Genomic DNA, 16415 nt, shown 5'->3' on the forward strand with positions numbered 1-16415 from the left:
TTTTCTGCCACCAACTGATGTTGAGATTGGTGATGATTCAGACCACCAAAATAATTGTGAGTTAAGGTCAGGCTTCCTTGGAGCCCAGTTCTTCAAATTTCTTTTGTGTTTTAGGAGAAACATGATGCAGATTCATGTGAGAAACTAGCCAGCCCAGCCCATCTGAGGAGCTTGTCTTTAGATTGCAGTAAACTGATGATTATTACCTTGGATGGGTTAGGAACAGGAGTGCGTGACTTACTGAACAAGGTAGTGGATATCCTTGATCAAGGTCTCAATGATATCGCCAGGTCACGAGATGTGGCGATCAACAGAAGGAAACAGAACATTGCTGACATTAGCTGGATAAAGGTAAAGAATATTGATCAGAAATAGCCCCATGTTCAGTCATGCATAGGCAAAAGCAATATTGTATGTAATTTGTTATGTTGTTGTTGTTGTTTGTATCATAATTTATTATATTGTTGTTGTAGAGTGTATTAGATTTGGGTTTTGACTGCTTCTTGTTAATAATTATTAGGGAGCTTATTAGAACGCGCGTTTTTGAGACGCGGACAACAACCGGAAGTGAGCCGTTTTCTCTTTTAATTTGTATTCACACAACCACATTTACATTGCTAGCTATCTTTTCTCCATTAGAGATGATGAGTTTAAAAATCTGGGAGATATCACTGTCCTGGCACGTGAAATGTTCTCTTCCGGTTGCCGTCCGCGTCTCAAAACCGCACGTGCTTAAGCTCCCTATTATACATTTGTACATTGTGTAATGTCATCTGTAGTGACTGGCCAAAACTAATTGGTTACTTCTTTTTTGGCTTCAGACATTCAACTGTTGAATTAAATCTTGTTTAGGGACTCACTCACCAACATGACTGAAGACAAAATTTAATATTTATTTGACATGAGATTAGGATAGTGATCTTTTGAATAGAGCGAGTTTCAATTGAGTGTTGTAAAACCAAAACCAAAGTTACTTTGGCCAATCAAAAAGGACGGAGACTATCCAGTAAACCAATCAAAACTCAAAGTAATTACACATAGCCGATATAAAGCACGGGAAAATGTGTATGTGTGAACCAGGATTGGTTTTGGTTTCACTTCTGATTGGTTGAAAAAGTGGAGCAAGAACTTTGAACCAATCACTGAGTAATGCAAAACCAAAGCAATTCGCTAATTACTTTCGACACTCAATTGAAAACTGCTCTAGTAAATCATATTAAGATGATAGCTGTTTCACTTTTATGTTAAAACAGTTCAATTGGAGAGAAAAATGATGGTTTCACCTCAGAATCTGATGGACCCAGTTTGTTAGAGCAGACAATTGAAGCTTTGCACATGGAGTTACTATTTGTTAAACACAGGATTTCTGTCAAACCTGCCAACCTTGGACATGAACCTGATGAAAACAAGAACAGGGCAAAGAAACAAAGGGTAATGGCAAAATCCGTGTGAAGTAGCTAAAGCCACTTAGAAAGTTGCTTTGCCAGCACAATTTGAAGCTGTCGGTATTCATGCTGCCATGATTGTATTAAGTTGATACCAGTTTTCAAATGATGCAGAAAGTTGGGGGTAACTCACAAAGGAGGATCTGCAGAAAGGAACAACAGGCAGTGTCCTTGAAATAAGTATTTAACTAGTTTTGGCGCTTCACAGAGGTAGAGATTTTTTTTTTACTCATATAGTCATCATAGAATCCACCAATGACCAGCTCCCAACGTCAGTGGCTAATATCATAGCTCAGATGGTTAGAGCATCGCACTGGTGTAGCAAAGTCACGGGTTCAAACCCCGTTGAAGTCCTGACTCATTTCATATATCATTTCGTTCATAATCAATCATAAGCCAGCACCGTATAAAGTATTGTTTCTACTCAGACAGTCTTACCACAAATAAAGTACTGTCAGTTTTTATAGTGGGTGTGGATTTTTAATATTATGAAGTACAGTAATTTAATATAAATTTCTCTTTTGTTTGACAGGACAGAGAGTTCATTTCAGTTAAGTGAGGTGGAAAACACACTCTACACAGTATGCAACAGGAATTCTCTGTCCAAAGCTTTGCTTTTAATGCACATAGCCATGTCACGGGGCCAGGTTGGAACTGAGCACCAAGTGAGATTGCTTCAGGTATACATGTACTTAATAACAGACAATGTGCATCTAGAACTTTTTGTGTGATACTCTTACCAGTGTTGGGACACACCTAGCATCATCTTATGTTCTGTGAAGCACTTTTCCCTATATATATCAGGACTATTGTTTTGTGATCAATATTCTTGTCCTAGGTTGTACATGTAGGTTGATCACCTTTGGGTCTTGTAAAGCTGCCTTCCTATCACACACTGCTAAATTCATGACCTCAGTATCACCAATTTTTCTGTGATCATAGGAGAGCCAAGAGATGATTAAAAAATATCAGCAACAGGAAAGGAAAACATCCGTGTGGAACAGGCAGTCAAACGATACTAAAGACGTGTCTCCATCAGATGTTCCCTCCGCTCCACTTTTGGTCTATCGTAGTTCGTCTACACTGATATTCAAAGCTGCTCCTTTCAAATCTACAACTGGACAAAAGGTTGGACATTGAAGTCAGCATAGAATTTGTTTCAAGGGTCAAAAATTATGTCCCCTCCATTAGTTGTTCACTCGCTGATTCACTGATGCAAGAAAATGAAAACATTACACTCCTGTACCTTGCATTTATACAGTACTTACATGTATTATTTACTTGGGTAAAAGAAAATTGAAACCACAATTATGGCAAGCCGTTACTGCCAAAAGCCCTTCAACTTTCTGGAAACCAGGTTGAAATCCATGTTGACACGATCGAGTTATAGAAATTGTAGGTTGAGTTACGTCTGGGGATGGTCGAGTTTCGTGGAAAAAGCTCCAGTTCTAGCTACTGATTGTTGAGTTTCTGCGATCTTGTGTCGAGTTTTCGCTATTTAGTGTCGAGTTTCTGCGATATAGTGTCGAGTTCCCGCGATCCAGTCTTGAGTTTCTGCGATCGACTGTCAAACTCTCGCTAGCGAGTTTTCAAATTCTGGCTAGCGAGTTTTTTAAATTCTAGCTAGCGAGTTTTCTAATTCTGGCTAGCGAGTTTTCTAATTCTGGCTAGCCAGTTTTAGAATTCTCGCTAGCGAGTTTTTTAATTCTCGCTAGCGAGTTTTCTGATTCTCGCTAGCGAGTTCTCGCTAGCGATCGAGTTTTTCAACTCATTCCCAGGACCTGCTCTGACAGCGTTACCCATAGGTCTATGCCTCTATGTATGCGTTCCGGTTCTTCGTTCTCCAACATGGCGACAATTGAGGAGGAACTTCGGAACTTCTTCATAGGCTTTAACGAAATTTTAAAACAGTTAGAGTCTTGTGACGTCAATCTTGCGACTGAATACTCAGAAAGAAAACTAGAGAATTATGTCACTATTCTTTTCGGGATGATCTGCCAAATTGAAAGCGGTGAAAGATCAGAGCATCGAAGCAACTTACTGACGCTTCTGACAGCGCTTTATGAACTGTCGTATGGGAAACTGGAGATATTATCGAGTCAAATACAAGAGCAGTCATGTCTTCAGCGGAAGTCTTCTTACTATCCTCAACTTGAAAAGACTGGAGGTCGGCCCAAGTTCTCACTAACTAAAGAGCAGCTTGTGAATCTTCGCGAGACTGGTTTAACGTGGGCGAAAATTGCCTTGTGTCTGAATGTTAGCGAAAGAACTTTATACAGACGAGTTCAGGAATTTGAAATTGATGGCAAATTTTCAGATCTATCAGACAATGATCTAGACGAACAGTGCTTGGGGTACCTGTGACTGTACCCATCGATACATCCATGAATTACAAATCTCTATGCTATTAATTTATGATTACTATCAATGTGCCACAAGCAATTTGGTGCACGAACATTATAAACTCGCCTTCGAATTGCACTACTCCTTCGAGTTGCTCTGCCCACAGGATCTATGGAATTAGGCCTTTCCCGTATCCTCCAACGCTGGATTCGCACGCCGCTGCCCTTCAAACTCCTGCGTATGTAGCTTTCACCCGCTCGAGGGGTTAATGCCATAATGGACTTGAGCACTGTTCGTCTAGATCATTGTCTGATAAATCTGAAAATTTGCCATCAATTTCAAATTCCTGAACTCGTCTGTATAAAGTTCTTTCGCTAACATTCAGACACAAGGCAATTTTCGCCCACGTTAAACCAGTCTCGCGAAGATTCACAAGCTGCTCTTTAGTTAGTGAGAACTTGGGCCGACCTCCAGTCTTTTCAAGTTGAGGATAGTAAGAAGACTTCCGCTGAAGACATGACTGCTCTTGTATTTGACTCGATAATATCTCCAGTTTCCCATACGACAGTTCATAAAGCGCTGTCAGAAGCGTCAGTAAGTTGCTTCGATGCTCTGATCTTTCACCGCTTTCAATTTGGCAGATCATCCCGAAAAGAATAGTGACATAATTCTCTAGTTTTCTTTCTGAGTATTCAGTCGCAAGATTGACGTCACAAGACTCTAACTGTTTTAAAATTTCGTTAAAGCCTATGAAGAAGTTCCGAAGTTCCTCCTCAATTGTCGCCATGTTGGAGAACGAAGAACCGGAACGCATACATAGAGGCATAGACCTATGGGTAACGCTGTCAGAGCAGGTCCTGGGAATGAGTTGAAAAACTCGATCGCTAGCGAGAACTCGCTAGCGAGAATCAGAAAACTCGCTAGCGAGAATTAAAAAACTCGCTAGCGAGAATTCTAAAACTGGCTAGCCAGAATTAGAAAACTCGCTAGCCAGAATTAGAAAACTCGCTAGCTAGAATTTAAAAAACTCGCTAGCCAGAATTTGAAAACTCGCTAGCGAGAATATGAAAACTCGCTAGCGAGAGTTTGACAGTCGATCGCAGAAACTCAAGACTGGATCGCGGGAACTCGACACTATATCGCAGAAACTCGACACTAAATAGCGAGAACTCGACACAAGATCGCAGAAACTCAACAATCAGTAGCTAGAACTGGAGCTTTTTCCACGAAACTCGACCATCCCCAGACGTAACTCAACCTACAATTTCTATAACTCGATCGTGTCAACATGGATTTCAACCTGGTTTCCAGGGCTTTTGGCAGTGACGGCTTGCCATACACAATAAATGAACTTGCACATTTGAAGTTTATCCATTCATTTGTCAGGTGGCATGGTATCGATTGTTCGCAAGGTCTGCCAATAGCAGTAATGTGAAAGCGAGGCTCAATGACTATCAGCTCCCGGGGACTGGTGAGGAGGTATAATCCAAAGAGAATAGGCCTTTTCCGAGTTCATGTCTGCCTCCTCTTCAAAGTGAGTCTAAGTGCAAACTTTTTGTGATGGTAATTAGTTCTACTGATTTAATTAGGTTCATAAGAAAAACTTCGCACTTTGACTCGCTTTGAAGAGGAGGCAGACATGAACTCAGAAATGGCATGTTTGTTTTTTCCAAGACTGGATCGCTAATTGTGGTCAATCAATTCAAAGGACCTCAAACAATAAACAAATTTAGTTGGATTAATCTGACGCAATTCACTGCTGTTCTTTCTCCTTATGAGGTTCCAGCAACTGCTGACACACTGTTTTATGTGCGTGGGCTCAAACCCAATGAGAAGTACATGGCAGCTCTGGCAGCTTACGATGAGAACGGCAAGATGATTGGTGGAGGTATCGGCTTGACCTGCCCCCCTGTGTTAGCAACACATCCATTACCATCACTGATGGCGTGGGGATATTTAGCTCAGGTAATAAAAAGTACAGAACGTAAATAGGGTGGACTATTTTAGCAGTGTTATTTCTAAGTGAAGCTATGATCCTCGCAGTTATGGACGCAATTTTTGCAATTGCGTAAGGAAGCCTGAAAATTTCAGGACTTCAACAGGGTTTTAACCCGTGACCTCGCGATACCGGTGCGACGCTCTAACCAACTGAGCTATGAAGCCACTGACGTTGGGAGCTGGCCATTTGTGGGTTTTAATGTTCCTGTGAGGAATGAATCAACGATGAAATGATATATGAGCTGCGGATATTTAATCAAGTGATGAAGTCCTGAATTTTTCAGGCTTCTTTACGCAATTGCAAAAATTGCGTCCATAACTGCGAGGATCATAGCTTCACTTGATTTCATATCCGCAGTTCATATATGATCCATTTCATATATCATTTCATTGAAGTGTTATCTTTGCTAGCATACTCTGGAAAAATAGGGGAACTCAGAACCCCTAAAACCTTCCTATTATTGGTCTGGGTGCTCCATCATTAAGCTGCAGGAAAAAATGAACATTTTTTTTCAAAAAAAAGTTGAAGAAGTAAAAGATTTGGATACCGATTATGCCGGAAGAAACACATTTCCCTTTTTTTACTTTATTCCTGTCTCTTCAATAGACAGGCACGACTTAAAAAAGGTCACGAGATAAATAAAAATTTGTTTTGCGATTATGAATTTTAGCTTGAAATCTGCCGTTGTATAGTACTCGATGTGATGGTCTTAGCTCTCTCTGCAAAGTTTATAATAAAATTATCAGCTTTGACGTTCTTAAAAATTTGCTCATCTCAGTAAAATACGTGGAATAAAAGAGTTATCCAAAGTAGACAGCTGTTAAATGGTTTTTACATCAGACTTGCAAAAACAAAAATGGCTCAGTTGGTTGAGCATCGAGCTGTCATGCAGGAGGTCCAGGAGGGTTCGAAACTCGGCATGCGCAGTATAAACTCGGGGTCTTAAAATAACTGAGGAGAAAGTGCTGCCTTTGTAATTTCATCTGCAAATAGTTAGATTTTCAAGTCTTCTCGGATAAGGACTATAAACCGAAGCCCCGTCTCACAAATATCCTCCATGTTTATAAGTTCCCTGTGAGCCGTTATAAAAGAACCCGCACACTATTCGAGAAGAGTAGGGGATGAAGTTCCCGATGTTGTGGGCTGTCCTGTTCTCTCCAGCAGAAGTGGCCGGCTTGGTAGTGATGTCTCTAAAAGGGCTTATTTATGAGGCCATCTAAACAGAAGCAGCGGCCATAAGTGAAAAAAAAGGACTTAGCCGAGTGCTAAAGCATGAAGATGTGCATGCTTGCCATTTCTACCGAAGCGTTTTTGATATAAGATTTTTGCACCACCATTTAAACACTTGCATTGTACCTCATTTCAGCAAGTTCATGTTAGTACTTCTCAGTTCGAAATGCTTTGATTTTGATTTAAGAGTCTCAATAAAAGGAACTGCTCAGACTGGAAAGTTCCATTTCTTTTTCAGCTTTCCTATGCCTCTGGTGTACTATCCGTTGCCAAATCAGCTGCCTCCGTTTTGTGGAATCATTTTGTGAAGGAACCAGAGAAGCTTGAGGAAAACTCAAGTATTCAATCCGCTGCTACTGACATATGCATCTCACTTAAGAGGTTTGTCAAATATTCTCTCTCTACACCAGAAAGGCGTCTTTTACAAATGGGATGAAACGTGGCTGGTAATACAATTTGGATTCAATACTATTAAAAGAACTGCTGGGAATTAAATTACACATATTTGCATAGGTTTTGAACCTTCATGTGCAGAAGAAAAATGCAGATATGAAAAGATAAGGCAATAAAGACCTCAACTAACGACGACACTTACAAGAACGAAATTAAAACGTTCCTCGTTCTTGCGCAGATTTTCCTACATTTGCAACTTCTTCTCGCGTGCAAAATGTCTTCCAACTGTCCTGGAATTAAATTTGCATAGATGACGTTGAGTAAGGGCCGATTTACACGATACGATTTTGTCGCATGCGACAAGCTCACGACAGGCCTACGAAATGACTTGCGATTGTCGCAGCGTTTTAAAACATGTTTTAAAATGCTACGACATTTTTTCTGACGTACACAACAATCGTAAATCATGTCGTGGGCCTGTCGTAAGCCGTTGTCGCATGCGACAAAGTCGTACCGTGTAAATCGGCCCTAAGAGGGAAAAGTTAAAATTTATCGTTAAGAGAGCTCACGTTGTCTAACCTAAAATGTGGCCATTTCGCGTCGTTGTTGTGAGCAAACGTTCGGTAAAATGTTACCAAAATGAAACATGCACAGTTGAAGCGTACAGAGCCATTGTTTTATTATTCTTATTTTTTGCTCATTAAACCTCTTGTTTTTGGCCTTTTTGGTCACTTTTTTTTTCGCGAATAGATTGGGTTTACGGTCAGATCGTTTCACGGTCAGATCATTCCAAGCCAAGACAAATAGGCTATTAGATAAGTGGTTGAAAAAGAACAAGTAGACAAATTGAGATAAGACCTTGCAAGCAAATCATGTTAACAAATGAAAATTTCAAAGGCCAAGGCCAAGCTAAGACAAATAGGCTATTAGATAAGTGGTTGAAAAAGAACAAGTAGACAAATTGAGATAAGACCATGCAAGCAAATCATGTTAACAAATGAAAATTTCAAAGGCCAAGCCAAGACAAATAGGCTACTAGATAAGTGGTTGAAAAAGAACAAGTAGACAAATTGAGATAAGACCATGCAAGCAAATCATGTTAACAAATGAAAATTTCAAAGGCCAAGCCAAGACAAATAGGCTATTAGATAAGTGGTTGAAAAAGAACAAGTAGACAAATTGAGATAAGACCATGCAAGCAAATCATGTTAACAAATGAAAATTTCAAAGGGTCCAATTTGGTCTGGACTCGATTTAGGGATTTCAGTTTCTTCCTATAGGCAAGACCATAGTTAGTGGTCTTATGGCAAGACGAAGCCAAGGACTGGAATTATTCTTGCAAATGCGAGGCCTTGAAATAACTTTTCAGACTCTTTGGGGACCTTGAACATCTATGACCTCGACTAGAGAGAGAACGCCATCAGAAAATTGGAGGTTTCTTTCTAAGGGCCGATTTACACGATACGATTTTGTCGCATGCGACAAGCTCACGACAGGGCCACGAAAAGGCTTACGATTGTCGCAGCGTTTTAAAACATGTTTTAAAATGCTGCGACATTTTTTCTGACGTACACAACAATCGTAAATCATGTCGTGGGCCTGTCGTAAGCCGTTGTCGCATGCGACAAATTCGTACCGTGTAAATCGGCCCTAAGACGTTTTCAACCAACCTCTTGAGACACCAATAACAAGAGAGAAATGCACGACTTCTGGTGGATGAACAAAAGAAGCTAATGAGAGATTTCTTGTTTTCGTTCACCAACATGACGACGATGACGTCACGTGAAAACCACCAATTCGTGATATTTTCCAATTATGGCAACTCACTTCTTGCGTGAAGTTTTTTCCAACTCGTTTGGAATTAAATGGGGATGAACGGTATGGACAGGTACAGAAGAATAACGCTAAAAATCATCGTCGTGTGCTCACGTCGTGAACAGATCCTCAAATTTGGTCATTTAACGTCGTTGTTGTTCAAGCGCGACGGCAATTAGAAATGTACGAAAATGCAAAACGCACGTGCGAGGCGTGCAAAGCGGGGTTTTTTTTTTGGCTCATTAATCATTAATCTCGTTATTTCCATTATTATTTCTGCCGTTCTGGTCATTGTTAACGTCGTCTTTGCTTAATCTCCTAATTAATTGTTCCGGGATGCGCGGTGCATTTTAGTGTAAAGAACAGTTACGGCCCGGGTCAAACTGCTTCAACATCCGTTCGATTTTGTTGAATGTCGTTGACTGCTGGGATGGGCCAAGGATGTAAACAGCGATTCAACTTCAATTGAACGTTCTGCAGTAAAGTACTTGGAAGGTCTTGTATAATTTGAATTTATCAGTAAAACAAGTTTGTTTGCTAACAGTGAACGGGAAGGGTCGAGATTTGATAGGAGTACATAAATTTGCCCAATTGCAAGGTGTATATGTTGCAGGTAAAACCCGGTCTCAGGTTGAATCCGTTTTTGCAGGCTGAAAAGGGGGAGTTGCAAACGGTTTCGACATCCCTGTTCAACAAAATCGAACGGATATTGAAGCAAATGTTGAAGCCATACATCAAGTAGCCTAATTCACGCTTTTTTCTCGGTTTTATATCTTGTGGCTATATCAAGTTAAATAAATATGAGATTCTCGACCGCAAAAGGAGTTTAATTTTATGTGGAAGTACTTTAATAATGAACCGTATTTGTCAATTGTGTGTACTTTCTTTCCTTTCGCCTTTAGATTAGATGAGGACAGGTTAAGCAAGTCATCTCCTGTGTTAGCAAGACTGTTTCTTCAAAGAATTTTTATCTCCGTGGACAGTAGAATTCGTGAAGGTCATTTGCTCTGTGATTGTCTGTGTGACAATGGACCATTGTACAGTGGACAGGTCAGTAATGTGTTTGGCATTCGCTTGTCTAGTTTAAAGAGAAGAACGTAAACGCTCAGTAGCTCATTTACAAGACAGGCAATGAGGAAATCAAATGCGGGGCACTAAAAAGCTTCAGCGCAGAGGATACAATTCGTCGGCTATTTCCAAAGTGTGGTCAGTGACCACATGGAAATGAAGCACCTTGCATTATCTCTGAGATCTACCGCTTCCTATAGCCACTGTACTAAGGCGGATGCTTTCCTTTTGTCACAACTGGCCAGACCAGTCAGTTTGCAAAGAAAATGGGTAGGTTAAGTGGTTGTGAAAAATTGCTTTTTTGTTAGCGAGGGAGGTAGAGCGGTTTTCATGCAATTGAGTTTCGAAAGTGATTAGTGAGTTACTTTGGTTTTGCATTACTTCACTCAGTGATCGGTTCAAAGTTCTCGCGCCAATCTGAAGTGAAACCAAAACCAGTCGTGACTCGCGCGTGCACATTTTCCCGCGCTTTGTGTCGGGCATGTGTAATTACTTCGAGTTTTGATTGGTTTACTGGATTGTCTCCGTCCTTTTTGATTGGCCAAAGTAATTACGTAGGTTTTGGTTTTACGACACTCAATTGAAACTCGCTGTAAGATTTGGTGAAGTCCCTTTAATACTATGGTTGCAACTAAAAGTTATGTTCCCGGACTAAGTAAGCAGCGTGCTAGAACAAAGGACATGAAAAGGTTAACGCCCAGAGTTTCAGCTTTAGTATCTCAGTACAGTGGCCACTTATGTTTGTTAAGTTATCCAGTTTTAGTATTTCCTACGTGCTAATGCATGTATGCATATTGTAATTAACAAATCGAAAGTGGTTCAGCGTTGTCTGTACTCTTATCGACAATGATATTTGTCATCACATTGGTCAAAATGTTGTGCGCCGAGTGAGTCCATAACAAATTTTGACCACGGTGATGACGAATATCATTGTCAATAAGAGAACAGACAACGCTGAACTACTTTTGATTTTTTTTTACCACAATATTCAACGCTAAAGAAAGTTTTTATTTCAGAGCGTGAACAAAAGCATGACACAAAGAAAAAGCAAGCGTTGTCTATAACTTTCTCGCAACATGATTGGTTTATTTCCCAAAATGGGCGTTCCTGATTGGCTATTACATTGCGTTACAAATTGACGCGAGCATGACGCCTACGGCATTGTCTGGACTCTTATCGACAACGGCAAATTAACCAATCAGATTGCGAGATTACAAGCAATTGTGGTAAAATAACTTTTCGACGTGTGCCCCCTAAACCAGTGAAATATCACTTATGTTCTTAAATGCAGGCGTTAAACGTCACGAAATTACACCAAGCCAAACCTGTGTCAACTCTAACCCTAATTATATCGCTCCCTTGGCCTCCTTTTGTAGACCGGATCCTTTTGGCTTGCCCGAAAAAGGACAAGGCCACATCGCCTTGACTACATGTGGGTGACGTTTTCTCCCATATTTTAGGCACATCTCATGCAATTGGTTTGTAAATACTTATTTGTGTTAGTTACATGCTAATTAATTTTCTTTCAAATAATAGTTGGCTCGTCTTGAGGAATGTGAGCGTCTTCTTCTTGCCATTCAAGTTGCTGGATGGTTAAACGACTCTGCTTTGTGTCTGCAAGCGGTTGTTCAGTCCTATGGGTTATTAGCTCCTCTCATTCATCAGAAAATACCAACTAAACCAGTTGTACAGGTTCTCCTTCGATGTCACGCTGTCCTACAGGAAGTACCATCATTGACGCGTCACCGAAAGTCTATGTCTTCGTCGGACAGTCTATCACACATGATCGCTACAATGACCTACTATATCGCTAAGGTAATGCAAACCACCCAAGGGAAAGCAGTTCCTTTGCTTTGATCGTTCACTTGAAAATATGATCTGCCGTTTCATGCGAGCCATGACTGCGAGTCATGCGAGTCAACACGCGAGTCACACAGTTATTGAAAGCTAACCGTTTTAAAATGGGTGCTTCGACTTAATAACTGTTTAGCAGCGCTATATTTGAAATGGGTGCTTCGACTGAAATGCGAAATTCGCATGGCTCGCAGATTGTCCAGCCCCTATTCTTGCTCTCAAGTATGATGTAGTGACGATAATATTTTAAGTGTAGATTAAAGGCCTTTTGCGTTAGAGATCCTTTGTCATTCCGCCTTTATCGTGTAATGAAATCTGCTGATTACACCTTTCTTCTCATAAACATCGGCTGTGATTGAGTGCTTGGGATGCAGGTGTCAAAGTTGTTAAGCGCCGAAGTGATGAAGCATTAACCTGCGCTACTGGAGACAGGAATTCGGTGACCCTGCTCTGACCGCCAGCTGACCCTAGATGGAGTTTCTGGGTAATCCCTAGTTCTACTTCTCAACTGCCCCTAAAAACAGCCAACTGGTCTTGTTCGGATTATTTAACAATTATTCGCCGAAGACGAGGTGAATAACTGTTTTAGTATAATTACATAGGTGATTATTTTCTCTAAAACAATAGCCTGCGTAGCTGGCGGTATTGTAAGCGCCCGCGAAATAAAGTTTTGGCGGCGGAGCCGACAAGCGAGCGGCGAAGCCGCGAGGAGAATGGGGAGAGGGACTTTCAGAGTCCCTCTCCCAATTCTCCTCGCGGCTTCGCCGCTCGCTTGTCGGCTCCGCCGCCAAAACTTTATTTCGCGGGCGCTTACAATACCGCCAGCTACGCAGGCTACTAAAACAATTAATTTCTTCGTCTGCCACCTTAGCAAAACGGCTCGCCGCCATTTTGAAAAAACCGCTTAGGTGATTATCACGTGATAACCACCTCACGTTCAACCAATCAACGCAAAGAATTTATGTAATTATACTAATATTATTGGGCATAGTTACTTGTTTTGCTGTCCTCAAAAAGGCACATTAGAAATGAAATATTTATATTTTGCACTTGCTCATGTCTCTTGCTGAGATGTTACGCACTACACTTACCGAATTCGTTTCCCTCTGGCCTCATGCTTTTGTGTCTGATTCTTCAGATCTTGCAGCTATGGAACAAACAGGGTGTAGCAGGAGCCATTCTTGAAATCGGCAAGAAAATGTTGAACCTTGATACAGCTCCTGACAGTGCTGGCACCATGACAGCCATGCAAGCAGTCACTGCCATGGCAACTGTCAATCTTGGAGGACTGACAGTGAGTAGAAGCACAAAGAAGAAACCTGGGCCGACCAAAAAGCCTAAAATTGTTGGAGGCAAAGGTGGTCTAGGTAAACTGGAGAAAGAAGTCGCCGCCTACAACGCAGATGCACAGAATGAAGAACTTAAGGCCTTGGAAGCTTACATTTTGAAATTGAGCCAGCAGGGTGAGCGACAAGACATGATACTGTAAACTCAAGCTTAACCACTATTCTTAAGTTGTCTTCTCTATTTCTTTTGTTGTTACATGAAAGTATACATGTAGACTCAAGCCTTAAATACATCTAGTCTGGTTAGCCTTCATTAGCTAATTTGTAGGATAAAGCTTTGAATTTCTGAAGGCATCTTTTTCTTAAAGAAGTTTCCTTGGTTCTTTCTAGCTTTAAACCGCGATGAAGAAGAATTGACTGGTTCTGAAGATCCATCGGTTTTATATTCAGTTGTCGCCAATCTACCGGCACAACAGGCTTACAAAGAAGGTGAGAACTCAAACAGGAAGGGAGGGGGCCGGAGGCAGGGGATAGGCTCAGTTTTACGTATTTAACACAAACATGACAGTATGGTTTACTGAATTACCTTGCCATTTTGAACTCCCAATGGAAATAACAAATTGTTTTGAATTCGAAATAGTCGCGGTAACATTTACATGCAACGAGTCCTGTAACCGATTTAAACGAACGTGCACACAATAAATAAAGAACAAAATGGGAGTGTGTGACAGAAGAATGCTACATAGAACACAATTTCCGATTGCTAGCGTATCCCTTCGTACAAATAAATCCGTATCTGCAGTATATAGCTCTGCTTGTGTAAACGTAGCCAGTTTAATCCTGAAGAAGAACCACCACTGAATTCTTTGCGGCCTCAACAGACTTTGATTTAAGTATATACACGTGTTAACATACAACTGAAATGATACAGTGGTTTGATTCCCACACAAAGTAATTATAGGTTTTAAAGCACCCTGCGAGCAGAGCCTCCTTTTGTCTTTTTCTTTACTGAGGAGGAGAAAAGGAGGCTCTGCCCGAATCGCGTCAACTCTTTGAAGCCGCCGCAGCCCGAACTTCTGGACTAGTCAATCTTGTTTTCTCTCGTCAAACCGGTTTTTCCAGTGCGAGCGTCCGTTTAGTGACAAAACCGATGGTTATAATTGAGCCCGCTGTACCATGAAAAACCAAGATGGCGGCGAGATCTGGCATATTAGGCTTGGGTTCGAGACTGTATCCTGGCAACATGCAGCGCATATTCAATAAAGATCTTACTCGATTCATGCAGAGCCTTTCTCGAGAACGCCAAAATCGAGCAAGCAAAAGAAAGGCTCTGCTAGCAGGGTGGTTTTAAAGTGCCTTTCACTAAATTTATTCTCCGAAATCGTCCCAAGTATATTGTGCAGTTTTTGGAACCTTTGTATTGAAATTTCACTTTTTGTTGGCTTTGAAAGACGGAAAAAATGGTCATACTTTTATCAATAACCGAGCAATGAAGGGGGATGGGTTTGATACGAGGTTGACGTCACAAATGTATTTGCATGGCTGTTTTCAAGTGAAGAACTATCTCAATGCAAAGCAGTCTGTGACATCACCCTGGTATCGAATCCAGTCCCCTTCAATGCTCGGTTACGAATCAAAGTATGACCAATTTTCCGTCTTTCAGGGCCAATAAAAAGGTTTCAATGAAAAGGTTCCAAAAACTACACAGTATACTTGGGACGATTTCGGAGAATGCGTAAAGTGGAAAAGGTTGTTTAGGTGAGAGGCACTTTCAAGAGCTGCTTTTTATCTGAGATCTTGATTGACTACCATATAGAATGTGAAGTTGATCGCAGATTTAGTTGGTTTTTTTTTCCTGGTCAGTCTTAACACCCTTCACAGTCTCACAAAAGTCGTTAAATATGCCATATGTTGACTGTAGGTTATGTAATTGCAAAGTTCTCTTTCTTCTTTAAGACTGGGATGTTGACTGGTATCTAGATGACGACACTGCATCTACCTCTTCTTGTTCAGAATACGCTTCTTCTTGCGCATCTGTTGCTTCTTCTTTTCTTGACTAACCGTAAGGGATTCTGCTCTTTACTAGTATGTTTTTTGTTCCTGCTTTCATTCTGTATTGTCAAGCGTATTCTTGTAATCACGAGTAATGTCTTTCACTAATATAAGTTTTTTGAGGAAAAATATGAAAGAAGAAAAAGAAGTCACCGGTCCTTTTTTTCTCTTCATTTTCATACAACTGTAATATTTTCAAATACCACAACATTTAAAAAAAAAATGACCAACTGCAGGTTACAATTTACAAAGACACAACCGTTCGTGAACCTTTTCTAAAGTCTTACTTTTTTAAACCATTTCTTTTCAAGATGTCTGTAGTGTTTCCCAGTAGATATATAAATTTCTACTTCAATTAAACTTGTGTAATCTCTGAGGTAGAATCGTTTATTATCAAGAGCAGTAGTGTGGAAAAATCTTTCTTAAGCAGGTCGCTTGTTTGCGAGGTTGTGTTCTTGGGTAAGACACTTTACTCTCACGGTGCCTCTCTCCACCCAGGTGTATAAATGGGTACCGGTGAATTTAATGCTGGGGGTAACCTTGCGATGGACTAGCATCCCATCCCGGGGGGAGTAGAAATACTCCTAGTCGCTTCATGCTACGGAAACCGGAGATAAGCGCCGGCCTGATGGGCCTTCTGGCTCGTAAGCAGAGACTTTAACCATCTACTTGCTGATCTTGACTTCAATAATAATAGTCTCAACATTGACAAGTTTGCTACTTCTGTCGTTTTATTTTTCAGACATTGCACTTTTCACATTTGATTTCAATGGCTGTGTTTTCTTTCTGTTCACTTTCCGTTCCTCAATTTACCTGCCTAATCTGCAGTCTATCATCTGCTTCCAATCCAAGACCTCAAGCTGCTCTCTTTCTGTGACCTTCTGCTTCAGTTTGGATTAACTACAGCTTTTACTGACTTCAAGCTGCGAG

At 40.8% G+C, this 16415-nt stretch overlaps 1 protein-coding gene across 1 annotated transcript in view; it reads left to right on the forward strand.

Moving 5' to 3' along the window:
* The window catches only part of LOC138055832 (cilia- and flagella-associated protein 54-like), a 67692-nt gene that overhangs the window by 12124 nt on the left and 39153 nt on the right, over nt 1-16415 (forward strand). Inside the window, 12 exon segments of the mRNA XM_068901702.1 lie at nt 115-351; nt 474-505; nt 1254-1448; nt 1978-2125; nt 2388-2573; nt 5175-5267; nt 5568-5753; nt 7256-7398; nt 10128-10275; nt 11830-12108; nt 13286-13610; nt 13824-13922. Coding sequence (XP_068757803.1) covers nt 115-351; nt 474-505; nt 1254-1448; nt 1978-2125; nt 2388-2573; nt 5175-5267; nt 5568-5753; nt 7256-7398; nt 10128-10275; nt 11830-12108; nt 13286-13610; nt 13824-13922 — 2071 coding nt within the window.

The sequence above is a fragment of the Montipora capricornis genome, chromosome 7, assembly GCF_036669925.1.
Source record: "Montipora capricornis isolate CH-2021 chromosome 7, ASM3666992v2, whole genome shotgun sequence".
Classification (NCBI taxonomy): domain Eukaryota; kingdom Metazoa; phylum Cnidaria; class Anthozoa; order Scleractinia; family Acroporidae; genus Montipora; species Montipora capricornis.